At 41.6% G+C, this 26,850-nt stretch overlaps 1 protein-coding gene across 6 annotated transcripts in view; it reads right to left on the bottom strand.

Annotated features, from left to right (window-relative positions):
- Positions 1-26,850, bottom strand: part of SLC35F1 (solute carrier family 35 member F1) — a 390,439-nt gene that overhangs the window by 5,518 nt on the left and 358,071 nt on the right. For all 6 annotated transcript variants that reach the window (XM_025422847.3, XM_025422848.3, XM_025422849.3 and 3 more), the window contains one exon: positions 21,964-22,118. In XM_025422847.3, the coding sequence (XP_025278632.1) occupies positions 21,964-22,118 (155 nt within the window). The remainder of the gene's footprint in view (positions 1-21,963; positions 22,119-26,850) is intronic.

Genomic DNA, 26,850 nt, shown 5'->3' with positions numbered 1-26,850 from the left:
TGGAGTCCTGGGATCAAGTCCCACATCGGGCTCCCTGCATGGAGCCTGCTTCTCTCTCTGCCTGTGTCTCTGCCTCTCTCTCTCTGTCTCTCATGAATAAATAAATAAAATCTTAAAAAAAAAGAAACCTTGATAATCCAGTATCATTTCTCATACATCAAATGGCAAACAAAAACTCATTGAAAGGGAAGTCATAGTATTGATCCTTAATCATTAACTTTAAAAGTCATCTACAAACCTGGGGTCAGTCAAAGGAGAATGACAAGACAACAAATTGGGAGGGAGGATGCAGGAGTCTGGATAGATCAGATTGACACAGGACATTTCATAAACTCAGGATGGACAGGATTTGGCAATGAAGGGAGTGGGACAGAAGAGGACCTCATGTAGGGTATCCTGCAAAAAAGGATTTGAATTCCTCTCAATTTCTGGTTTTGGCTCCCATAGTCTGACTTGGCGTAGATGACAAATATTTTAAAATTCATCTTTGTAAATCTATACCTTTGTCATTGTATGGACAGTCTTATTTAGCACACAAGCCCAAAAGGGAACAGAAAGGCATGCATTATGATTAATCTGGATAAATGCTGAATATTAGAAATAATGACAGAAAGTTTTGATTTTTTTTCTCTTTATAGATTGACAAAAAAAAAAGAAAGAAAGAAAGAAAGAAAGAAAGAAAGAAAGAAAGAAAGAAAGAAAGAAAGAAAGAAAAAAGAAAAGAAAGAAAATTGAATCAGGGTTCCTAATAGGATGATTCCCAGTTTTGGATGCTGCACTTATCCTGATAGAGCATTCTTTAAAAAACAAAAACAAAAACAAAACTCCAATCAACCAAACAAAAATTCTTTTTTTTTTCTTTTCAAAAATTCTTTATATTCTAGGCTGCTTAACTCATTTACTGCAAAGAAATACTCATGCCTAGTTGCCTAAGCAAAGAGAACAAGGAATCCTCCGGGTACTAGAGGAAGCCTTAAAGCCATGCCTGTGACACACAAGGCAAGGTCAGGTGGAGGCCTGCTGTCCCCACTGCAGGGCACAGGCTGCTGTCTGATATGTGCTCTGTGGTCCTCCCCAGTCAACAGCAGCCCATCAGAAGACACTTCATGTTCTGTGCCGCACACACACTTTTGCCTACATTTTATCTGACCTGGAGCTTTGAGATGCTGAGGAAGGATGTGCCCGCCTTAATACTCCCGTGCTGTCCACAGTGTTTACTTTGCTGCTTTTTCCATCCTGATGGGTCTCTTTGCTAACAAGGGTCAGAAAGCACTCATGGTGTATAATGAGAATGCCTGCGTGTTGCTTAAAGCAATTTGACTGGGACACAAGCCATTGTCCAGGAGGGAGTGGCTGGGGAGACTGATGCTAAGACTGTGCAAAGTTCCTCAACCTCTAAGCTAGGGATTAAACCTAGGTCTAGCCAGCTGGCATCTCAATATGATTACTATTTAGCTAATGAGACATTTAGCACATCAGTTAAGGACAGAACAAATGTTCATTTTGGCTTTGGTATTAAACATCTAAGCAGAGTTTTAATAAACTAATGACTTTAGTGAGCCTTAAGCCTATACAAGAAGAAAACCCCATGGTTTGTAAGCCATTTCAAAGTACATTTATAAGTAAACCAACTGGAATATGTGAGGAAGAGGGCAATTTTCAATGGCATCTTTCCTTTGCTAGCTTGACCAAAAAGATGGCAGGGGTGAGCATAGAAGAATGTGGACAATCCTCAAATAGGCATAAGGTTTCAAGGATGAAGTGACTTTGGGTTAAAGCTCTGTTTTTACTGAATTTATGTCCCAACTGCTTCTATATGATGGGCCTGCTTTTACCTTCTTTCCTGGGGAGTGCACTTTTGGTGCATGCTTCTGTATAATATGGCTTTTATAAAGCTCCTGATGTTGGGCTTTGGTCATTTTTGCTCAGTGATTGCACTTGGGCCTATAAATGATCAGAGATAATTTTTATTTCATAAATAATGCTCAGTTAAAAGATTCTTTTAGCTCTTAAAGGGAGATGTATGGCAGTTCTATCTCCAGAAAAAATGGAATGCCTTGGTCATTTTTGCTCAGTGATTGCACTTGGGCCTATAAATGATCAGAGATAGTTTTTATTTCACAAATAATGCTCAGTTAAAAGATTCTTTTAGCTCTTAAAGGGAGATGTATGGCAGTTCTATCTCCAGAAAAAAAAGAGTCAATGGAAAAAAGAAATTATGTCACTTGTGACATGTAGAAGAAGATCTGGAAAAGAGTAGCTGGTGAAGTTTCCTAGGAAACCAGGGTACAGGGGAATGAGGTTTGGTTAAAGCTCCTGGAGTTACTTTACAACAAAGGAGATATTAATTTAGATTCAATTGTGATCAACTTGGAGGACCAAGGAACCTCAGAAAAAATGCATTTGGAAGGAGAGAAAACAAGGTCAAATTAGAAAGAAAATAGATACAGGTAAAGAAAGTTCCTCAACATCCACGAGGAGAGGGGACTGCATAACTGGATATGCAGAAAAGGAGTAATTCTCTAAATTAATCACGTAGCATGTATTCTTTTCTCTCTCCATCTCTCATTTTTTTTGTGTGTGTGTACACACACACATACACACACACCTTTAAGTCACTATTGCTGACCTGATAGGACCTGCATTCTGAATTTGAGAGAAGCTGAGTAGGTGAGAGAACACGATTCCTGAAGCCTTCTCACATATGGCAGGTGAGCAAAAGACAACATTTTCAAACCCTCATGTGCTCCCAAGGCTATTTATAAAGTGTGGAGGAAGGACAGAGCAGTATCTCAGGTCATGCTTCATCTTGAAGGCATTATTGCTAAAATTTAAAAAATACGCTGTCTTGCTCCAGCAAAGGTGCTCTATTGGATGCAAGTCCGCTGTTGAAAGAGGTGTTCCATTAGGAATCTTGATAATGGTAATCATTGAAAATGGCTTCTGCATCGCATCAAGAAGCTGCTTAGAAATGAATTCAAGGACATTTCTAAGTGCTCTTACGCATGGCTTTCCAAATACACAAAGGGTAACAAAAGATACGTGGCTACAATAATGATTTCCTTTCTTGTTCTTATTCAAGTTTATTCTTTTAAACAGACACAGATGTAATTAAACCATTCCACATTTTTCACTCTTTAGCAGAAAATACCTAGGAGGATAGAGTCTGGGAATTTGCAAACTTAGCTTTGCTTCAAAGGTCAGTGCAGCCATGGGTAAGTAGAACAATAAAGGGCAGTGGCTGGTCATTCCCAAGGTTAGATGGCACAGGCTGGTAAATGTGAGGTTCAAAAGCTGTCAGGAGGAATTTCTATGCAGGGAGATCGGTTCGGCAATCTCAGTAGCAAGTTATGGCTGGGGAAAATCAGACTTTTAATTAAGTTTGTGAAAACTATCCTGAGTGATCTACAATGTAAAACAGTGTCCTTTCCCCTATATTTCCATACACTGTGATATAAAGTGCACATATAAAGGCAAATCAACTGACACATCTAACCATGATTTCTAGACTGAGAACAAGTAAATAAGCCAATTCTGTCCCCAACAGAAAACCAGGTGATGCAGTTTGGAGGTCCTCAGTATAATAGTTTAAAGACTCATCAGTGACTAAGTAATGCAAAATGCCAATTAAGAGTGAATCATAATTAAATATCATGCTACCATAGTGGAGTTTTTAAAGCTAAATATTATGGGTTGATAAAATTGGCTTTAATAACTAAAAGGGGAACTCTCTTGGGCATCCCATTTGATATGTGAATTAGAGTGGACCCTTTGGGTAACAACCAATCTGCCAAGTGTCCTGGGGTGAAAGGGAGAGGACAGTTCACCAATGACAACTCATCTCTCAGTAGCGGTGTGTGTCTCAGCAGGTTGTGGACCACACCTGGAGCTTGAGAGTGCAGTGGTAGGGAGCCCAGACAGGGGAGGCTGGTCCTTGCTGGGCAGGCTGTAAGCCATGGGCTGCTTGGGGGCCTATGAGGAAAGGCTCTCCGCTGGTCCTGATCTATCGCTGCTGGGTCTGAGCCAATTCTATTCAGGGCAGGGCCCCTAGACAGACTTGGCTCCACAGAAATGCCAACATAAACAAGTTGATGCTTGACCTCCTAATTTTGGCTCTGCGCTAAACTAACAAGATCATTTTTATTATTATTAAGAGTTTTAAAAATGCAAAAGTTTGGCTCCTGAGTTTACTGAACTGGAAATAAATTGTCTGGAGAGGCCAGAGCTTTTTCAAATTCTTTAGAACTGCCTTATTGTTGTTCTGTCTCCTACTCTTGCCTCCTTGTATTCCTCCTCATTCCTTTTCTTTTTTTAATTAAAATGAAAGGGCTACATCTCTCTGGCTAAATACTAAATACTAATATTTATTTCTTCTAAGTCATAAGTCATAGAATGGGAAAATACCAAAGGCAACCATGGCACAAAATCTACTCGCAAACACCAAAATCAGTCATCTTCAGAGACCCACAGTACTGACCTGAATCCCTCCCTCCCCATTCTTTCTCCAAAAGAGATAGAAAATAATCCCAAACTCTTGCTAATATAATCAAGACAGATAAATAAATAAATCGGTGAGTGCTTCAGTCAAAACGCCAAATGGTCTCTTGATCTGTATCAGTAAACTGATGAATTACAAAAATTTAAATACTCGGTGAATACCTTAGCCTGGAGACATCATGTTGTTAAGGAGAGAAGTAGCAAACAGAAGGGCCCTGACACTGTCACAGGGCCAGGCTGTGCCCCCCACTGCAATCCCAGTTCGGTTTACGAGGCCTTCTGTTTGATTTGCAAAACCAATTTATCTAGCAGTATAATTTGTGTAGCCAATCACATCCAAGGCCAATAAGGGCTCTTTTACGGGCAAACATCTTCCCCTGTGAGTAATTTCACACATGAGTACAGCAACGGGGAGCTAAAAATGGATTTCTGACATTATCTTTTATATGACAAACAGACATTTTCACTTGGTTTGATGAATTGATAGAACTCCTCATTCATGCAGATTTCTATTCTCTGCAGTCCAGCAAAGGAAGATCAGGACAGCCAACCAGAAGTGGAATCAAAGGGGCCTACTCTGTGGGAGTGTTTAGTTATAGGCTCAGTTGCCACAAAGGCCATCAGATGGCTCATCTATGTCACCTTTCTGTGCTTCCTTCTTATCACTAATCACAAAAGGGATGACTTTGCATGTGAGGGACGCTGAGCAGTGGCCCAGCCCCGTTCCGACTCTTGCATAATCAGATGATCCATTTTCTCTCCACACAACACAGAGGTGCACACTGGGCTGGGATTTTGCAGGAGACTGAATGTTAAAGCCAGTGATTACAATGGAATCAAGAGGCAGAAATGGGAGTGGCACAACGTCCTCTTTCCCTGAGGGATCCACTAGTAAAATTTTTAAAATTTTTGCGTCCCGTTACCACAATGCTCTGCTGGCCTTAGTTCCAAAGGGAGGAATGCTTCAGGGGCTTCTGGATGGCTCAGTTGGTTAAGCTCCTCCTGATTTCAGCTCAGGTCATGATCTCAGGGTTGTGGGATCAAGCCCTTCATGGGGCTCCTTGCTTAGGGTATAGTCTGCTTGAGATTCTCTTGTCCTCTCCCTCCTCCCACTCACCCTCACTTGTGTGCTCTCCCTCTCTCAAATAAATAAAAGTCTTTTAAAAAAGGCAGGAATGTTTCTACGAAGAGACCCAACAGTGATTCCATTGAGCTGAAAGTGAAGTCTGCCATTTAGCTGCTTTTGGCTCATGCTTCTCAATTAACAAAGAAGGCAGCTCTTGTCACTGTGCTGGCTGGGTTGACTGATCTTGGTTACCAAGGGGAATTGGGCTCCTCCTTCATGATAGAGGTAAGGAATAATAGACCTAGAATACAGGAGATCCCTAGGCATTCCTTAGTATTACCATGCCCTGTGATTATAGTCAATGGGAAATGTCAACAACCCAATCCAGGCAGAGCTACTCATGGCTCAGATCCTTCAGGGGTGTGTGTGTGTCAAACTTTTGATGCAGTGCTTGGCACATAGTAAATATTCAGTAAATGTCAGCTATTGTTAGCTTTACATCACAAAGAGTAAATGCTAAAGCACGGATAGATTTGAAAACTTTCCTTAATAGTTCTTTCTGAAAAGTTCAGCACGAATCAAATTGAACTGCAAATGCATTTATAGAATTGGCAACTTAAATGAAGGGTACAACAATCAATCCATCTGGAGCGGAAGGCTTTTCGTCAATGCAAATAACAAACTCTTGGTTTATAGTTTGAACTTATTTTTATGTTGAATTTTCTTGCAATGATGCATACTTACGTAAGTCACAGGAATCCTCATAAGTCCCTATTCTGCTTTGTTTTATTAATGTAGACCAACTACCCGCCACCACCCTCCATCCCCCCGCTGGCAGCACAAACGATCTTTGAGAATCCACGAGTCTATTTAAGTTTAGCAACTCATTTTGCTTCCTTGATGTCATAGGCTGAAAAGTGGCTCCCCCCAATACATCCACATCCTAATACCTAGAACCTCTGAATATTAATTATTTCATTTGAAAAAAGGGTCTTTGCAGATATGATTAGGCTAAACATTTTGAGATGACAGATTATCCTGTGGACTGAGTTGTGTCTACCCCACGCTAAATATGTATTTTGAAGCTATGACTCCCAGTGTGTCTTATATTTATAGATGGAACCTCCATGGAAGAAATTAAGGTTAAATGAGGTCATAAAGGTGGATCAATGTCCTCCATGAGACATGAGAGAGCTCTCTCTTCCACATCTCCCACCTCCATGTACACACATGGAGAAAAGCCCAAGTGAGGACATAGTGATCATGCCAGGAAGAGAGCTTGAACCTTGCTGAACTGAACCGCTGGACCCTGATCTGGGACTTGCAGCCTCCAGATGTGAGAAAAATAAATTTCTGCTGCTTAAGCCACTTAGCTTGTGGTATTTTGTTATGGTAGCCTGACACAGGCTACGTGGACCCTAAATGCAATCACAGGTATCTTATTAGAGGGAGGCAGAAGGAGATGTTAGACACACATAGAAGAAGGGTAGGTGAAGATGGAGCAGAGGGAGATTTGAAGACTGATAAAGCTATAAACCAAGGAATGCTGGCAGCCACAGCAGCTGGTAGAGGCAGGGAGAAGATTCTCCCCTAGAGACTGTGGGTGGAGCATGGCTTTGCTGAATTCTAGCTCGGTGTACGGTACATGCTGGATAGCTCGTTGGTGCAAGCATACGCTGAATGTCCCTGTTAACCACTATCTTGAAAATGTAGAAATTTTATGCTCCATTGGTATTCCTATCAGGCAGGATGCACAGCAGAACATATTATTCAGTGTTCAAGGTCAGGGGCTCTGGGGTGGCCAACCTGGAGTGTCTCCTTCATAATGAAGAGTGTTCTTGTGGCAGGCCTTGATTTTCTGGAAATGCTGGCCATGCAAGGAGGGGAAGGGCTACTGGGAGCTGCTAGGTTAAATTGCTATGATACAGAAACTGGCTGCACGTAGGTCTCAGCAGCAGATGCTCCCTGTGCATAAGTAAACCTACATCTTGATCGCTATCTCCGGGTCTTTTCTTTGGCCTCACTGAACCATCACGCACTCTAGGCATAGAGTCTGCTGGAGTGCAGTTGCATTCTCCCGTGAAACAGATGTTGGACTTCTGGTCCTCTGAACTGTGAAGGAATAAATTTCTGTTGTCTTAAGCCACCAAGCTTGTGGTGATCTGTTACAGGAGCCATAGAGCTCATAGACTCCGTGATGACTTCATTCAATAACTGAGCTTAACTGTGAGCCCAGAACCTTGTTATCACCTTCCTGTCCATCAAGAAACACTGAGATTCTACTGTTTCAGGAGCTGGGGATGCAGTGATAAATAAGATGGATACAACTCTACTCTGTCTGGTGTGGGAGACAGCCTGAAAACAGCTGAAGGAATTAATCTGTAATATGACTTCGGGAAGCCCCATGAAGGAGACAAACAGGCGGCAGGGAGATGTGAGAGTCTGGTGGAAGCTACTTAGAGAGTGAGGGAAGTGTTCTTTGCAGATGATGACTGAAGTTGAGACTGAAGCAGCCATGAGAGGAGCTGGAAAAGAGCAGTCCAGGCAGAGAGACATGAAAAGCAAAGGTCCCAAGGAGGAAAGGGCACAGCTAGTTCTAGAACTGCAAGGGCAGCCAATGTCGCTGATGTCTAACACTTAGTAGTAATTCGTAGTTGAGTGCATGTATCCTCTGTGCCAGGCACTGTTTAATGGGATTTACACTATTCACCTTCCTGATAACCTCTGAGGAAGCTGCAATTATTTTCCCCTTTCTAAGAGAAAGACAAGGAAACAGTATGGAGGGCAAGTGTCAAGAGTGGAGGTTGGAGCCATAGAGCATAGGCACTCAGAAACAGTGTGGAGGCCAGCAGGGCACTAGAGGTCAGCAGGGCACTTGAAATTTGCTCCAAATGCAATGAGAAAGAAGGTGTTCAGCAGAAGAGAGTGTAATCTAATTGGTCTTTTGAAAGGATCACTCAGGCTGCTGGTGGGTGATTAGTTGTAAAGAGGAATAAGGGGACATAGGCAGACCAAGAGACTATTGCAGGTTTCTGCATGGGAGGTGATGGTGGTCTGAACTAAGATGATGGCAGTAGAAATAGAAAATAATGCATTTTAGTGGAGGATCAAAAGACAGAAATTAAGACTGAATCTCAATGACTAAGTTGACTGTTCTGAGGCATGTGATTCTTTTTTTTTTTTATGTGATTCTTTTCTAAGCATTTCACATGGTGCATTTATTCCCTTATTTTCACATATAAACAGAGAAGATCTACACGTAACATCATCTATGGTACTAACATAAACTGTGTGTGCTGTTGTAGGTATAATTCTTGCCAATATTTATTCTAAAAAGTTCTCCCATTTCTCCATTGGTCTTCATTCTTTTTTTTTTTTTTCCAGATTTTGTTTATTTGACCCAGAGAGAGAGAAAGCACAAGCAAGGGGAGCAGGTGAGGGAGAAGCAGGCTCCCCATCAAGCAGGGACCCCATCGTGGAACTTGATCCTAGGACCCTGAGATCATGACCTGAGCTGAAGGCAGTTGCTTAACTGACTGAGCCATCCAGGTGCCCCGTTGGTCTCCATTCTTGCAACCTGAGAAGTATTCTAAGAAAGGAACCATATTTAGGAAAGCAATTAATAACAATACTAATTAAGTATGATAATCTTAGCAAAGAGAGCTACTGTCAACTTCCTCCAAAGTATTTTCATCTCTTATCATTTTTTAAAAAACCAACCCTTCACAGAAGTACAAAGCACTATGATGAACATCCTGAAGTTGAGGAAGCGGGAGGCAAGGCAGGTGCAGTAGAGTGCTTAGGGCATGGTCTTATCAGTGACAGCTGACATAGTACCCAAAGCCTTGACCCTCTACTTAATTCTCTTCTCATCTCCCAATTGCTTCATTAATTGAATTTCAATTAATAGTAATTCTTTTTGTTCTTTCATTCCTTATTTTCCAGCTTCTAAGAGCAATCCATGTCTCTATTGCATTGCACAAGAACTCAACGTTAATTCAACAGATCATGGAACAACCTTAATGGATTATTGATAAAGCTGGATGCTGTTCTTTCTCAATTTATAGAAATGAACAATCAACAAGAAATATTATCATGCCTATGGGAGGGGAAACCTTTGACAGAAAGAAAAATGAGCTCTCCTACAATCATATTGGAATTCTTTTTTTCCTTCTCTCACATGTACCTGGTAATGGCAGAAGAAATTAAGAGAAAAATGAAATAAATGGATGACTAATTGATGTGTATCACGAGTATCCCCATCTGTCACATGGGAAGTCATATAACGGTTTTAATAATTAATCAATTCTTTTTCTAAATAAAAAATTATTATCTGATGAATAGCTGACACTCTCTCCTAAATAACCCTCAACACTTCCTAATTCCAGAATATCACTAAGAAATACTGGCATTGCTCCCAGAATATTTGGTTTTTCTGCAATAAAATCTTACAACATCATTATCACTACATTTCTACAGTATTCTATAGTCCTCAAAATTCATGAAGTGCTATTAGAAATGTGACATTCAACAACATTGTTAGTTTCTTATTTCCTCTTTTTTTTAAAGATTTTATTTATTTATATTAGAGAGAGAGTGTGCGTGCACAGCATGAATGGGTAGGGACACAGGGGCAGAAGCAGACTACTCACTCAGCAGGGAGCCCAATTTGGGGCTTGATCCCAGGACCCCGGGATCATGACCTGTGCTGAAGGCAGATGACTGAGCCACCCAGATGCCCCTCTTATTCCCTCTTTAAATTAAAATTTATACTTGTTATAAAAATAAAATTGCATTAGGAGTTAAGAACATTTTGAACTTTGAGTTTGTTACTATTATAGGAACATGTTTTAAGAAGTCAGAATCTAGAGGTGTCCCCTAAATTTGGTGTTCCTCAACTGACAGAACCACAACCATCCATGATGTCTCTCTCTCTGTAACTTTGAGGGAGATGGGAATGGTAGACACCCCCAAACTGTAGAGAGATCTGTCACTTGAAATGTTCTTCTTTACTGTCAGATTAACTTGTGCATATAAGGGCCTCTTTTCTCTAGACACGTGAATCTGGGAAAGTTAATTTGATGATATTATTGTCATTATCTGATATTGCTGGTTCTTCTGAGGCACACTATACACATATAACATTTGGAAGGCACTCCATGTCTACAGATACCTTTGCTCCACCCTGCTCTGTAAGAGATGGCTTTAATATCCTTTCCTTTTCACATCCTCTCTCAGGGCTACTGTCTTGCATTGGGACCCCACTCATTCCTCTCTGTAAAATGAAAACAATAAACCAATAAGCTGAAGACTGCATGCATACCGTGGATAGCCTTATAACAAAACTAACAGATACAGCCTTCGATGCCACCAAGAAAGCACATACACCACTTATTCTATAATAATGAGATAGAAATGACTACAATTAGCCATAAAAGCAAGTCTGTCCACTTGAAGGGCAAAGAGTTTCATAACATTTGGTTTACAGCTTTATTAATGACACACTTTGCAGAGGAAATGGTTGTTTCCGGGTGCTGAAGATTAGTGAAAAGTTTGCAAGGACAGGCATAGTTTACCTTGGGGGTTAGTAAACCAACAAATGTGGCAGCTGCTTGGTTTTGTAAAGTTTTATTGGAAGATAGCCATGTCCATGGAAGCACTGAATGGCTGTGACAGAGACTGCTTGGTTTGTAAGGCCTGAAATACGTATAATCTGATCCCTTACAGACCAGTTTGCTGAGCTCTGTGCATGTAGACACATCAACAATATAAATATAGACATGGAAATATAGTATGTGATGATGACTCAATTCACAATTTTACTGTGGAATGGCTTATGAATAATAAAGCCGAATGTTAGATATGATTTTTCCTATGAATAGAATAAGTTTTTCAGCAAGTGTTCAACCCCTGATGTGAGCTCCACTCTTACACTCCCCCACTCCCCCATGATACTGTAATAGCTACTATGACATTGAACTGGTTTTTCTAATCTCCATGTCCCCTTAAGATGTTCTCTAAGCAATCCATCAATTCAACCAAAGGATGAATCAAAATAGTGGCCTACTAGTGTGGAATCTATTTTTATTTTTAGTTTTTGTAAAAAGTTTTTCAGCTGGTTGCATCAACTTGAGAGGTAAAGCATCCATATCAATCAACAGCTTTTTTGCTTCTTATGTGAAAATTCCTAATGTTCAGTCTTGAAAAGTGAAGTCTAACCTTTAATGTTTCTTGTAGAAATAAGCCTTTCATTGAATAAATCGTTGCTGAATACTTACTGTGTCAGGCACTGTACTAGATCCCAAGGATCCAGCAGGGAAGGAGACATGCCCTGCCCTCTGTCATCCAGAGCTTACTACTTACTTCTTACATAAGGTCAGTCCTATTATCTAAAGGCAGGACTGGTTAGTACACAAAGGAAATACCAGTACAATCAATAACTGCTGAGACAGATCCCCACAGAGCAGTGGGAAGCAGCTACGCTCCTGCACATTAATGCCTGGTTCCACGCAGCATCCAGAAGGCCCTGGATGTGAAACCGCTAACCAAATTTACATTCAAATTCAACTGAGTTACCTTGCTAAATTTGATACTCCACAGAATGGTTTACAATGCATTTATTTTTAAAATAAAACCACATCCCCAAATAGATTTAAACGGGAAAGAGACTAGACATATGACTAAGTTAGGGCTTAGTGATAGAATGAGTAAAGAGTTTTAGTTATGTGAAAATAATGAGGAAAACAGACCCAAAGAAGTGCTATCCCTTTGTGCTCCTGTATGTCCATTAAAACTAATAATAAACCATTTAGAACCTTCGAAGTCTCTGGTTGCAATTTGGGCCCATTTTTGAATGGCAGAGATTTATATTTAGATCCCTTTTTATTAGAAGGGTATTGCTAGCTTTATGCAGTTTCAAAGTAAAAATAACTTCATTGTTTTATGATTGTAAGACTACTGTATGCATATTATTTCACCAATATGTAATTTATGCGATACTTAAAAATGTGCAGAACATAAAATATAAGCACTCAAAATTCTACCATCCTTAATAATGGCATTATTTATTGAATGTTCACTGTGCCAGATACAGCAGTAAGTGATTTACTTTTCTATACAGGGAGCCCTGAGGCCACCAGTTACACAGTATCTACTCTTGCGATTCTTATTTGCTGATGGTGAAATTATAGAAGAGAGAAGTTAAGTAACTTTTGCACAAGGCTGTATAACTGGTAGCATCAGGGGTTCCTGCATAGAATTCAGGGGTGCTGTAAACCTAGGCATAAACCCTGGATTTTTATTTTCACTGATCTCTAACCGACAGCATTTCTTCGTTATAAATGTAAGCAATGAGCTACATTAGTATTAGCAGCACTTTAGACTTTGAGCCAACGTAAATCACATATATTTTCATATCACATATCACATTACAACTGCTGCAGATCTTTCCAGATCTGTACTCATCACTGCTTTGAAATGACAGTAGTTATTAGGTGTGCTGGATCCTGTGATTTGTATATCACTATATCATCACATTTAATAATATTTTGATGACTCTATTTTAATATAACCAGCCTGCTTTGTAATGCTACGTATTTTATTTTAGACATTTAAAAACATTGTGAAAGGGATCTCTAGGCTTTACCAGACCAATACAGGGGCCCATAGCACAGAAAAGTTAGGGACCTACTGGTAGAGAGGGAATTGAAATTAGCACCTGGGTGGTCTGACCCTGGAGCTTGGGCTCAGGCACACAACCACTCTGCCATTCCGTCTGCCGCTGGACTCATGTTCACATTTTGGTGAATATACTTTCAGATCTCTCTCGAATTTGGAGAGAATAGGCTAAGTGGTGATTAGGCAAACTTAGGAAAAAGCCAAGGAAACATTCTCAGGAACAAAAACCCTTTCCCACTACCTCATATTCTCAAAGAGGCAAGAGTGGGAGAGGATTGGAATCTACCGTTATCTGGGGCTCTTTGGAGAACTGCAGTAGGGGGAGGGGGTATTTCAAGGCGACCAAGGAATTGCACCCCTGGGAGTGCAATAGGTCATAGGCCAACCTGACCTACAAGTGTAAAGACATAAGAGATATTCTCAAACAAAAAGAGCCCCTTGTAGGCTCTTTCTGGGGAAACTCTCAAACGACTGAATGACAGAATCCAGTAACTCAAACGACTGAGAAGGACTTGGGAGCAGTGCTTAGGTTTTCAAAAAACAAAACAAAACAAATCCCAATAACTATAAAGTTCCGAAAAAACAAAATGTAACCTAGGAAAATTATCTTTTGAATATGAATAAATACATGTTTTCAAGGAAGCAAAGACTTGGGAGATACTGGCCCTATGAACAGTTCCTAACAGACCCACCACCAGCCCGATGGCATTTTTTCAGTGACTATGAAGTCTCCCTTTCTTCAAGGCACTTGACTACCATCTGTGGGAAAATATTCCCTAGAGATGAACAAATTGCACTGTGGACAGCCTGTGCAACCATACCATTGCTTTCTGACACTATCAGTAGTGATGAAATCCAGCCAACTAAGAGATAAAGTAAAATAAAGAATTCAGAAAAGAAGAGCCTGCATTTCAGGGGAATGGGCTTAAAATCCCTAGGGCTTATACAGATAAAAATTGACTCTAAAATCATTGCTAATATAAAAACAGTATAAAGAAGTCAGGAAATGAGGGAGGGACAGTATTACCTTTCATAGAAGGCAGTACATAAAAACTCTCAACACTTTAAATATAGAGTTGAAAACAAGTCTATCCACAGTAGCCCCTGAAGATGTGAAGGGTGGTGGCTCTGCTTCAGCCTTTATGTTTGAGCCAACCTTTGTTCTTCATCTCAGCAAGCTGATGCTCTGATTTCTGTGAGCTTGTGTCATTAATATTCTAGTCCACAGGAGATGGACACACATGGGTCTGGTGACAAAATTAGGTATCTGAGTATGTAAGAAGAGGCTGGACTCTGCATCTGGTGACAAACACATCCCATGCATTCTCTTGGGAGACAATAGCTGGTTTTTCCTGGCTCCACTCCAGTGCAACCACAAGCCTTTCCACTTGAGGCTTCTGCAACTCCTCTAGCTCGTTCCATTTTTCCCTACAGCTAGCTTGTCCTGATGACGTGAGTTCACAGTATTTGTTTGTGATGTGGAGTTTATGAATAGATTTACGTAAAAGAAGTTTTGACTTCTGCCCATAATTCTGGACTTGCCTCACAATGTATCTCCAATTTCTTTAATCCTTCCAATATTCCTAGTAAATGGAAATTGCTGATGTAGCAGAGATTGGCTATGTGTCCACTAAACCTATTTTTTTTTCTTCCTGGACAAATAACTTAACTACATTTCCCAGATTCCCTTGCAATTAGGTGGGGCCAAGAGACTGAGTTCTGGCTAAAACAATGATGAGGAGGTTATGTATACTACTCTAGACACAGCCATAAAGGTCTCCAGGCTGTCTAAACAGACAGCTCTGCAAAGGACTTCAAAAACCTAGCCTAGGGGCTGGCAAACTTTTTCTTACAGGGCCAGAGATTAAATGTTTTGTGCATTGTGGCTTGTGCATTACATGGCCTCTGTCATGACTATTCAGTGCTGTTGTTGTAGAGCAAAAGCAGCCACAGTTAACATAAAAGAAATGGGCATGGGTGTACGCCAATAAAACTATATTCACAAAAACAAGGGGCTAGGTCACAGATCACAGTTTGTTAATCCCTAGAGGATGGCAGAGCCACAAGATGGAAGGAGTCCAGGTTTCTGAATGGTTGCACGGAAAGCACTTTCTTCCACCCACAGAAGGTAGCAACACTTACCCTTACTAATTTAGCAAGATGGAGACCTTAAAAGGCACTGTACTGAGTTTCCAGGCTGGGGGAAACCAGGTTCAAACGTTCATTGCTCTATTACCTCGGTATTTCATGTGAAATGCTTTGGGGGCCTCAATGATGCCAATTTCCCCAATTCTCTACTAACCAGAGACAGTTTAAAAAATATGAAAAGAGTCATAAAGGCTAAGTGTTAATTTTAAAGTCTCCCATTTATAATTACACTTTAGTACTATTAACTTAAAAATCATAGCCTTTGAAGATGCCATTCTCACAAAAAAGAAATATAACAAGCTGCTCATGAGGGTACTTTTGTAAGTAAGATGTGCACTACCGCTTTTATGCTCATCGGCTGCCACAGGCTGAGGCTGCCTGGCCTAGCTTTTCAAGTGAAGTTCCATTACTCAAATTGCTCAGCACTGCAGAGGATCAACACGGTTGCTTGGCTCCAGATTCTGATCCACAGCTAATGAAAGATTCCACTGTTAACGCAATCTCTGCAAACTCTCTGGCATTGGTGCTCAGATGTTAAGGATGCTTGAGATTGCTGGGCTATTCAAGTTTCAGTAGTTTGGACTCTGAGCCTTTGCATTAATCCACTTGGTGATTTTTGGTGTTCTTGTCATCTTTATTTATAAATGAAAAGTTAAGCACCAAAACAGTACCTGGCACAGAGCCGGCATAGAATAAATAAATATTTGCTGAATGAAGTCCTTTTAAATTTTGTGTGTAATCCTATATTATTAAATTATCTCCACATCCTGGGTGATTAAACTTTTCTTGCCAAATCTCTTATAACAACAACAACAACGAGAACAACAAAACCAGTAAGTCCAACTGGCACGCGTGGGATCAAATTTTTAGTGGCTGACCGAAGGGGTCAGGGAGGATCATGGGACTCTACACCTGTCCTCGTAGGGTGTAATCTGGATTGCTGCAATAGGTAGTTGACAATGCAAGAAAAGTTTATGATTATTTGTCAAAAGCAACTCACAGTAATTACAAAAAAAAAAATGTATGGGGTACAAAGATGAGGCAACACCATGCAGCACACTTTCTAATGAACACATGCAGATGAAATTCCAAAATATTCCCCTTGAATCACAGCACCCGGAGTAGCTGAAGTAGCCTAGTTGGATGCATGATTTTGACATTTCTCTCCCCCTCTTTTTTAGTAGTGAATATTTGGATGACAAAAAAAATTTTCCCGATGGAAGACTGTAAGTTGTGGGAGGCCTTCCTTTCCTAAAATGTTACTTTTCCAACAGGATCAGCTGCGGTTTCAGGCTGTCGGTGTGGGGAACCATATAAGCCAGTGGCGTAAGGGGAGCATTTAAAGGGAACTTGGAGAGAATTTATAATGTTCATGTCTTCTCTATCAATTTCATGTTTGTTTTGATACAGCTACAAACATAATCGCTTCTTATGAAACTACTCCCAACTTTATTGTAGCTATTCTGTGGCATATTAAGGCTTGAAAAAGTAATAGCAAAATGTGCGGAGTAAGCCATTTTCTGTTTTAAATGTCAAGCAAAAGGGAATATTCTGCATACTCAACATCGGCTGCTATTTTCCTGAAGAATGTTCAGCATAGGATGGCATACTGTAAAAGAATTTATTGGTATTTTATCTTAACAGCCCCCAAATGTTTGGTATTTATGGCTACCACGTAAAAAGTCTATTGTAAGCAATGAGAGAATCAAGGAACTCAGCTGACAATGACTGGTACATTTGTATGCATGAGATCCAGTTTTGCCTTTTCAAACAAGGAGTAAGAGTAAAACTCAACGAAAAAATTGTTAAAAGGTACACCTCGTTACAAAGTCTTGAAAAAAAAATGGAATGAGTTAGGGATGACCAATCCAGAGGCATGCATTTAATCAGAGAAATGCATCACTACTGGTCACTATTTATAAATTATCTACTCCCTCCAAACACTCCATAAGCCACGTCTCATCGCCTTGAAACTGGAAAAGAATAAATAACTGGTCCAAAGTACTTAAAGAGTAAAAAGAAGGCGCACTTTAAATCTCCCTCGACTTGGCAGGCCGTGCTCTGCTTCCCACACCAGGAGGCTGAGTTCATACTTCACCCAGGAGGCATCCAGTAGCCCTCCTGCCCCAAACCTTTTTCTCCACGCATGACTGAGTGTTGTTCTCTTTGTTAAAGTCACATACGAGCAGGTAACCACAACGACTTTAAAAATCAGTTGGGAAATTCAACAGAGCACAGTGCCTGTCTAGATGGAGAATGTGTCTTTATTGGCCAGTTGCAGCTTCTAGAGAGCTCAGCCTCATGTCTCAGCTGGCCAGGCTTGGAGCCAATGTACCCTCACTTATCTTGGTGTAATTATGAACACTCCTCTTGTGGTAGGTGGAATAATGGCCCTCAAAGGTGTTTGCATCCTAATCCCCGGCACCTGTGAATATGTTACTTTCTGTGGTAAAAGGGACACTGCAGATGCGATTAAATCAGGGGAGATTATCCTGGATTATCTGGGTGTACCCAATATGATCACACAGGGTCAGATTTGAAGATGTGATACCGCTGGCTTTCCAGATAGAGGAAGGGGCCACAAGCCAGGGACTGCAGACAGCCTCTAGAAGCTAGAAGGGGCGAGGAAACAGATTCTTTCCCTAAAGCCTCCAGAAGCCACATAGCTCTGTTAGCAGTTTTAGCCCAGTGAGACTTCTGACCTCCATTGCTGCACGATAATAAATCTGTGGTGGTGTAAGTCACTAGGTGGTAATTTGTGAGAGTAGCCATAGGAATCTAATCCTTTCTGTTTCAAAAGTGTCCTGTTTGTGCATTTAATATAAGGGGATAGAGTTTATAACTGATTGAGCTCTAACCTTGAAAAGCCAACACATCATCAAATTGTAAAGCTCTCATGTAAATCCCTTCCTGAGTTTCAGGCTTTGGGGGATCTCTGAGGCCCAATAAAACTCACTTCCTATACTTTCCATCGATTGCTATAGATTTAGTGTTCTGGATTTAGTACTATCATCAGGTAATAAGAACAGAAATATGTAACAATCTCTCAAAAGCCTTGTAAAATAGAGTTTGTAAGAGCGCTATCCCATGCAGGCTGACTAATGCAGAATCTAGTCATTTGCCTCCCTGGGACACGGGGCTTTATTGTCCAGTCAACACAATGCATCTTTTGCAGAGAAGGTGCAGACAGTGGACTGATGGGTGGGAAGGGAATGGATTTTTTTCCAAGGGTGGAAAGCGAGAAAAAGCAAATAATCAATGTTGGGCCGGAGAGGTTCATTTAATCATTGAGTTCTGCCTGGGTAAGCAACATCTGTGAGCAAATAGCCCTCCCCTTTCAACTTGCAGATATTTATAACCAGACCAGAAGATTATTTAGAGTAAAGATATCATGATTAAGTGAAGGAATAAACTATAAGTGCAGACTGTAGAAAAACTCAATGAGAGCTCAGGGGTGATTGGTCAATCCTCTGTACTAAAGTGTGTACTAAACAACTGTACGTCTGGCCATTGGACTCTTGGGTGTTTATTTCAGGGCAATGACAACTGTTCATACACGAACCTGTACATGGATGTTCAGAGCAGCTTTATTTATAATAGTCCCAAATAGAGAAAACCCGGATGTCCTTCATGGAAGGAATGGTTAAATAAATCGTGGGACATCCATATCATGGACTAGTGCTCAGCAATGAAAAGGAATGGGCTAACGATATATGAAACAATCTAGATGAATCTCTAGAGAATTATGCTGAGTGAAAAAAAGTCCAACCCAAAGGGTTACACATCAGTTCCATTTATAGTTCCATTTATATACCATTCTTGAAGTGACAAATTTAGAAAAATGGGGAATAGAAGCAAGGTTTGGCAGCATTATGGAGGTGGGTGAGCGTAGGTAGGCATAGGCATGGCTGTGAAAGACAACAGGAGCTTCCCTGGTGGGGGTGAAATTGCTTCGAATACTGTTGGCCTCAGTGTTGATATCCTGACTATGCTATAGTTTCGCAAGATGTTACCAATGGGGGAAGCTAAGTAGAGGGTAAATGGGATCTCTCTGTATTATTTCTTAAAACTACATATGAACCTATTCTTACCTTGGAAATTTAATTAAAAAAATTAAGGAATCAATTTTAACTAGAGAAAATACTTATTGTATTGAATCAATTGTTGCATTAAAGAAATTTACCTGTTAGATAGTAACAAAATATGTGTATATAGGGAAACATTGTTTTAAGAGGTAAAAACACCAATTACACCTCCAAACTGATGAATGCAAGAATTCAATTTTCAGATACGATAGCCTGTCGTCTGATGGCTTGATGAAGGGTTACTACATGGTTTCCTCTTCTGCAAACTTCCTTATCCTAACACACAGATGCTGGGGGGTTAGTACCCTCTGACCTGAGGCATCAGCTTCTTAATTTCTGATGCTCGGTCACGAGGAGAGCCCCAGAGTCTAGCCAAAAGTCAGTGCAGGCGGAAGGAGTGACATTCATACAGGGATGGGCACCCTTCAGGCAGCCCTCTCAGCTGTTTGTTCTCAAAGTCAGACAACATGGGCTTCACCAGGGAGCCTATCAAGAGTGTAGACTCCCCCAGACACATCCCCCCATACTGGTTCTGTGGCTCTGAGGTGACCCATGGATCTGCACTGTTTGCAAATCCCCCAGTGAAGGTAGACTTGCAGGGATACTGCGGTGGGGACACGGAGGGCCAGACTAGATCTGGGCTGCCCGGAAAACTTGCTCCAGTCCTGAGTCAGAGCAAGAGGTTCTAAGGATCTTTCCTGAAGGAGGATTAAAGTGATCTGTCTAGTTCAGGAGCTTATAAAAACCACCACAGGAATAACTGCTGGGAATCCAAGTCCCACTTGGGAAGGTGCTAGATGCGGATGCCTAGCTGTAGAGTCGAGAAGAAAAATGACAGCCACTGGCTCCGACCCAAGACCAGGGCCAGGTGGTCCCCAGAGCTCTGGAAAAGAATTGGGTGTGTTGCAGGGGGCTCTCAGGGGAGCCAGTCTTCCCAACCATGCAATGGGGGACAGGGGGGACCAGACTGTGACTTTACTTTTTGCCCTAGTGAGGGCCAGGGTGTGCTCAGGACACCGAGATTGTACCATCTAGACAAAACAAATTACAGACAGTGTAGAAAGGCTGTCCAGTCCTTTCAGCTGTCATTTTGGCCACCGCACTGGGCACAGGGCTCCTCGTAAAACAGGGACTCAGCACTTTATCTCTGTCATTGCCACAGCCAGTCTCTCCACCTCTCCTCTTCCAGGTGCGCTTCTGGGCCTCTGTGCTAACCTTGTTTGTGACCTCTCTTCCACCCCGTCTGCCCTACTCAGTCTGTTTCTTGGCTATGACTTTGGCTTATCCAGTTATATTTCTTTTTTTCTTTTTAAGATTTTTAAATTTATTCATTCACGAGACACACACACAGAGAGGCAGAGACACAGGCAGAGGGAGAAGCAGGCTCCTTGCAGGGAGCCCGATGTGGGACTCGATCCCTGGACCCTGGGATCATGCCCTGAGCCAAAGGCAGACCCTCAACCACTGAGCCACCCAGGCGCCCCTCCAGTAGTATTTCTGATTATTCACTTCAGCTGCTTTGCCTCTGGTCCTCTCAAGCACATACTCTTTCTAGCTCAGCATTTCTCAGGGAATTTCCAAAACCAGTTTGACCTGGTTGAAGCCTGCCCACCAAGAGGCCACATCAGTGGGCCCCACCCATGGGCCAGTGGTGTTACCTGTAATATCACTGGTGAAGCCCTTGGCTAAAAATGGTCAGAGTAATATCGCTTCCTTCTGTCTCTTCTTTTCCTGCTCCTATTTTGGTCTTTTCTGGTTTGGATACTTCATACTCATCCTTTCTCACCCTGCTCATAGTCTCCCCTGACCCTTATCTTGTAGGACTAGTGAAGGGATGGGAAATGGGTCTCTTCTCCTATCTCAATCCTCATGGATTGTTCAATGTCGGAGGTGAGTACATTGTTTACAGGATAGCATCTGACTTCAGGGTGCCATAACCGATGAGTCCTGTGTGCCGTGGGTGGGCATACTTCCTTCTTTTCTTGGGGCTGATAGCTGAACTGCAAATGTTTCACAAGATCTCTGCATTCATTTACTCCAAGCCCTAAGCTTTCAGTAAAGAAACATTATTCCGAGTCTGTTAGCATTTTCCATTCCTGCTTGCTATGAAAATGTCTGCAAAACAGAAATTGCAGGAACTGGATCTTTTCTCTTTGGTAGAATCCATTTTGTGGTGAGAGTTTGGGAACTGTGCAAATCTTCTTAGCTTTAAGCTGGAAAAAAGAGTAGCTTCTGGGGTGCACAGTATCAGAAAAAGTGCCTCCTACTATCCTAAAGCCCTTCTCTCCATGGTAGTTTATCTTTCACTATCAAGTGCCTGTAGTCATTAGTCTCTTGTGACAAAATGTTGCCTCTGTCCTAGCAGAGGTGTGAATACCCAGATCCCCGGGGTGGGCACACCGAGTTGCACTCCATAGCAGGGCATTCCCACCTCTATGTGTTATTTCTCACCAGGTGTCATCTTCACAAAGGAGCATTGACTCCACTTACCTTGTAGTGGAAGAGAAACAATCCGCAGAACAGGCTGTACAAATCTGCTGTGAGCAAGGAGAGGTTGACCGAAGTGGCGCTGGTTTTCTTTATGACGACTGGCATGAAGCTGTAGAGACCGAACATGCAGGCACTAAAGCCAACGTAGAGCAGTCCTGGGGGGACAGGAAAGAGAGGTGACATGACGGCCTTGCCCGGGGCTCTGGGTACCCACAGTGTGTGGAAGCAGGGGGCCACTGCACAGCGTTTACCACTCGCACAGGGAGTTTTTCCTCGTTTTGCTAACTGATTTTATTATTGGGTCATATACAGTTAAGCCATAAAATAAAAAGTAAAAATCTTCATGTGGAAAACGAACTTTCTGCTTCACACCACAGAGCTGATACTTTGCTTCTTCTGGGAAGGAGTGCCTCTTAGTGGCTAGAGTCAGAATATGGGGTCAAGGCTTCTTAATTCTATTCCAAAGGAATACTTTTACTATCTAGGTCTTTCCCTTTTTTTCCCCCTATGTCTTTAAAAGATTTTTTTCTTGTATCTTTTTTTTGTTTGCAAAGCAGGAACAAAATACTTGGTTCCATGTATTGCTCACAGTGACGAATAACGATGTAGTCCTCAAAATGGAAGCGCTTACACAGCACAGAGATGTGGGTGGACTCAGTCAGAACTGGAATCCTAGCTGTGTGACCTTGGGCGGACCACTTCATTTTCTGAGTGCAAGATGACCTGTGAGTTTTTTCCAGATTTGTGCATCCTGTTTAGTCCTATACCCCAGCAAACAGAGTCCTACGTCCCCATCGCCTTCCCTAGCATACTGTGGGTTCTCACATGTAGGCTCTGTTCTCTTAGAAGTTGTTAGGTAAATGCTTCATAGACCATCAGAGAACTAAGTTTTGTAAAACAGAAGATTTTTAACAAGTCCTTCAAATGTTATATGGTCAGCCTCCCATCCTCTAAAATTCTCTCTCATTATAGCTAGATTTACGATTGCTAATACTAATTCCATAAATACACAATTTTGCTGGGTCCCAGCAGGAGTTTATGGCTAAATGTAGAACTTGGTTCACCTTTTTACTAGGTGGTGATAGACTACAAATGTACAAAAATAATGTTCATTCTCTACCTCGACACAATAAAGCATAGAACAAACATAAGTAATGTAATTCAGTGGATCTTTGGGCGTTTTAATATAATAAAAGTATCCAACTTTTCCAAAGGAATCCTTGATTAAAAGTGTCCAGTGTAGGCTGTGGGATGATTGCTTTGTCTGACTCTTGCGAATTTGGGAGGATTTGGTAGGTACTGGACACCTAGTCCCTTTGCCTATGAAGACTAGTGACCCTCTGAAGGGAAATTTGGTTGCCCCATATGAGAAGTATATGAGGGCATAAATCATCATTCTATACATTTCTGATTCTCAATTTAAGGACAGCCTCGTCAAATCTATAGAAAAAGATTATTTTGAACATTAAGTAAGCAAATTCAGTACAACAGCCCCCTCTAGTGTGGTGGAGATGCCCTAAGAGGAAACCAGAACTACCTTCCTTATTCGGTAAAATACAAGTCCTCTTATGGATATTCCGTCACAGTGATATCAGATGGCTTTTGACTCTCCATCAGAAGTTTTAATTCCCTCAAAGCAGTCAATTTTCTCGTAATTGGGTTTTATACTACTGATAATTCGTTTTCCTTTTAACCAAGTTACTAAAAGTACAATACTAAATAATTTAGGATCAATACAGGAAGAGACATAAAATTAATTCAGTATTCCATCAAAAAATCTGGGATTAAAAGACTAAGGAACAAGCTATCTCCTTATGCTAATCTACTAAAATTCCACTAAAAATAATCAAACTAGGTCACAACATAGTCAAGGCACCAGAGCCTTTTTTATTTACTTTTTTTGATAGCATCACTGATTTAGATTAAATATGATTGAGCCAGGAAGCTCCAGATTCAAACCCTTCCATCATCTTGCCTGTCTTACATGTGGGATCTGTTGTTTAATATTCACTCAATTATTCAACCACGTAGTCACTCGGTACTACTCTACCCTCGGCTAGCAAAGCAATGGAAAACAGAATAGAGGAAAAACTTAGAGTTGCTTTAGTGCAAAGAAAGGAAAAAAGGGTTCCCTTTCGGGAATGGTAGAGGGCTTGCTTCAGGAAGGGTGACTAGCTAAGGCTTCCTTGTGTAAGAGGACTGAGAGGAGATGGCCAGGGAGGAGCCAGGGCAAGGACATTTTAGGCAGGGAGATCTGCAAGTGAAAAACCCTGATGACAGGGCCTGAGGTGTTCCAGGAGCTGCCAGGGGCCAAGACATCTGTGCAGAATGAACAGAATGGGGCAGTGGGAAGGGATGATGGTGGAAAATTAGGCAGAAGATGGATTTTGCGGGGCCTTGTAGTCTAGGAAGGAAATGGACATCTTATTCTGGTGGTAACAGGAAGCCATTGAGGAGCTGGTAGCAGGTGGCTCACACCTGATGCACATCTTTAAAAGATGGCTCTGGCTGCTGTGTGTGTGGAGGTGGGGCTGGCAGGAGAAAGCATGGCAGTCCAGGAGAGGTGCAGTGGCCTAGTCCAGGCAAGAGATGCTGGCGGCTTTGCTCAGGATGGCAGGGGAGATGAAGGACAGTGGCTGGGTCTGTGGAGATGCAGCAAGCCCTGGTAGCAGACTGGAGAAAGGGGCCCTCAAGGATACCATGGGTTCTTGTGAGAACCCATGACTTTCTGGTTAATTTAGAATTATGGCCCCTTTACCGAGATGGAGAGAATTGAAGAGAGGACAGATTTTCAGGGGAAATAAAAAAGCTCCATTTTGAACATGTTAGTTTTAGATGCTCATGCCCCAGATCTGTCCAGGAGGGAGCTGGATATATAATTAGCAGGCTCCGAGAAGAGGTAACTGTACCCTTGGTGAGCCACGGAGAGTAGGGAAACAGACACACAGTGGAGTTTTGCTCTATTCGTCAGGTTACATCAGGTGTGCTTCAAGCTTAAACACTCTAAACCTATCTCTAAAAACTGCAGAAATTAGAGAGGCGGGAATGGAAGATCTACACCATCAGAGTTCATCACTTTTTTAGGTCAACCAATGTTTTTGTGTGTGAACATCCTGTTTGGTCAGCAACGCATGGTCCGCCAGATGAACTTATGATTCCATTGAAGTGGGAATGAGAATGGCTGCAATTTGCTGATGTGCTGTCTGTAGGTGGACATTAGCTTGTCAATGGCTGTTCACAACACATCTGAAGACCCATTGTGCTGTCCGTGCAGGGTTTTCAAACAATCAATCAGTGTGATCAAACAAATTAACTGAATAATTTTTTTTGACTGACAACTATACCACGGCTGCCACAATCTCATTGATAGACAAGGCATGTGTATAGGCATTTCTTATTTGCAATGTTTTCTCCCTCACAAAAGACAGAAGCATTTGGTAGCTTGTGTCCTCATGCCCTAAAGAGACTTAAGTTAAAGAAATTAGAGGGACCCCTGGGTGGCTCAGTGGTTGAGCGTCTGCCTTTGGCCCAGGGCGTGATCCCAGGATCCGGGATTAAGTCCTGCATCAGGCTCCTTGTGGGGATCCTGCTTCTTCCTCGGCCTGTGTCTCTGCTTCTCTCTCTCTGTGTGTCTCTCATGAATAAATAAATAAAATCTTAAAAAAAAAAAAGAAATTGGAAAGAATACTATTGGTTAAGACTGATTGTGTGCTTGTCACATGCCATGTACTTTACATACATTAATTAATATCTACAACAGCAGAACACCACTACTATTATTACCCCCCTTTATACAGAGAAGGAAAGAGGCTAATGAGTATATCAGTTAAGAAACCCCAACCACACCACAGGTTTAATACAGGAAATTTAATTTGGGGCAAATTTAATTTAATTTGGGTAAATTTAATTTAAAAGGTGCTTGAGTGGGTGACAGGGGAAAATGGGATGATGAGGCGCCTTGGAGATTAGCAACAGCAGTGACGTCCTCACACTCCCGGAGCCACAGAGATCCAGGGAGGAGACCTTGTTACCAGGAGTCAGAAGGCAGGAAAGCACAGAAAGGTACAATCACAGAGGGCACTCAGCCATTTCTAGAGACCTGACTCCAAAACAGAGAGAAACAGGGGACACACCCTGGTTTCTTTCTTCTTCCCACCCTCCAACCCCCTCCTGTCTCCCGTTGGCCAAATCTAGCAGGAAGCCACTTAAAGGACAGCCTGGGACGTGTAGTTGCATGAGTCAGCCTGTGCAATGCAGAGCAGAGGAAGGGTAAGAAACAGATAGATCTGTGAATAAACAGGAAACACCAGCGCACAGAGGGTAACTTGCCCTCAGGACACACGCTGCTGGACTTTAAATTCTGAGCACATCTCAGGTGTGCTCAGAATTACTGTTTAATTATTCTATATCTATATTGTTTAATTATTATGAAGAGAAATGGGGCTTTGATGGAGCATCCGACATGATTCTAATGAGCGTGTCATCTTATATATAGTACATATATGATAAACACATGATATATGATGTACCTTCAGGTATGATAGACACGATACACACGTGTATGTGTAGTATGTGTCCGTGTGTGCTGAATAGGTTTTATCTCATTCCTTTGGGCTCCAGTGTTTTGTCTTTCACTTTCCTTTGAATATACCAGATTTTTAAAACGTTTTTAATTTTTTTAAAAAATATTTTATTTATTTATTCATGAGAGACATAGAGAGAGAGAGATAGAGGCAGAGACACAGGCAGAGGGAGAAGCAGGCTTTGTGCAGGGAGCCTGACATGGGACTTGATCCTGGGTCTCCAGGATCACACCCTGGGCTGAAGGCAGCACTAAACCGTTGAGCCACCGGGGCTGCCCAACATTTTTAATTCTTAAAGAAGGTT

This window comes from Canis lupus, chromosome 1 (assembly GCF_003254725.2).
Source record: "Canis lupus dingo isolate Sandy chromosome 1, ASM325472v2, whole genome shotgun sequence".
Classification (NCBI taxonomy): Eukaryota; Metazoa; Chordata; class Mammalia; order Carnivora; family Canidae; genus Canis; species Canis lupus.
Note: the sequence above shows the minus strand (reverse complement) of the source record. Positions and strands in the feature narration are given on the sequence as shown.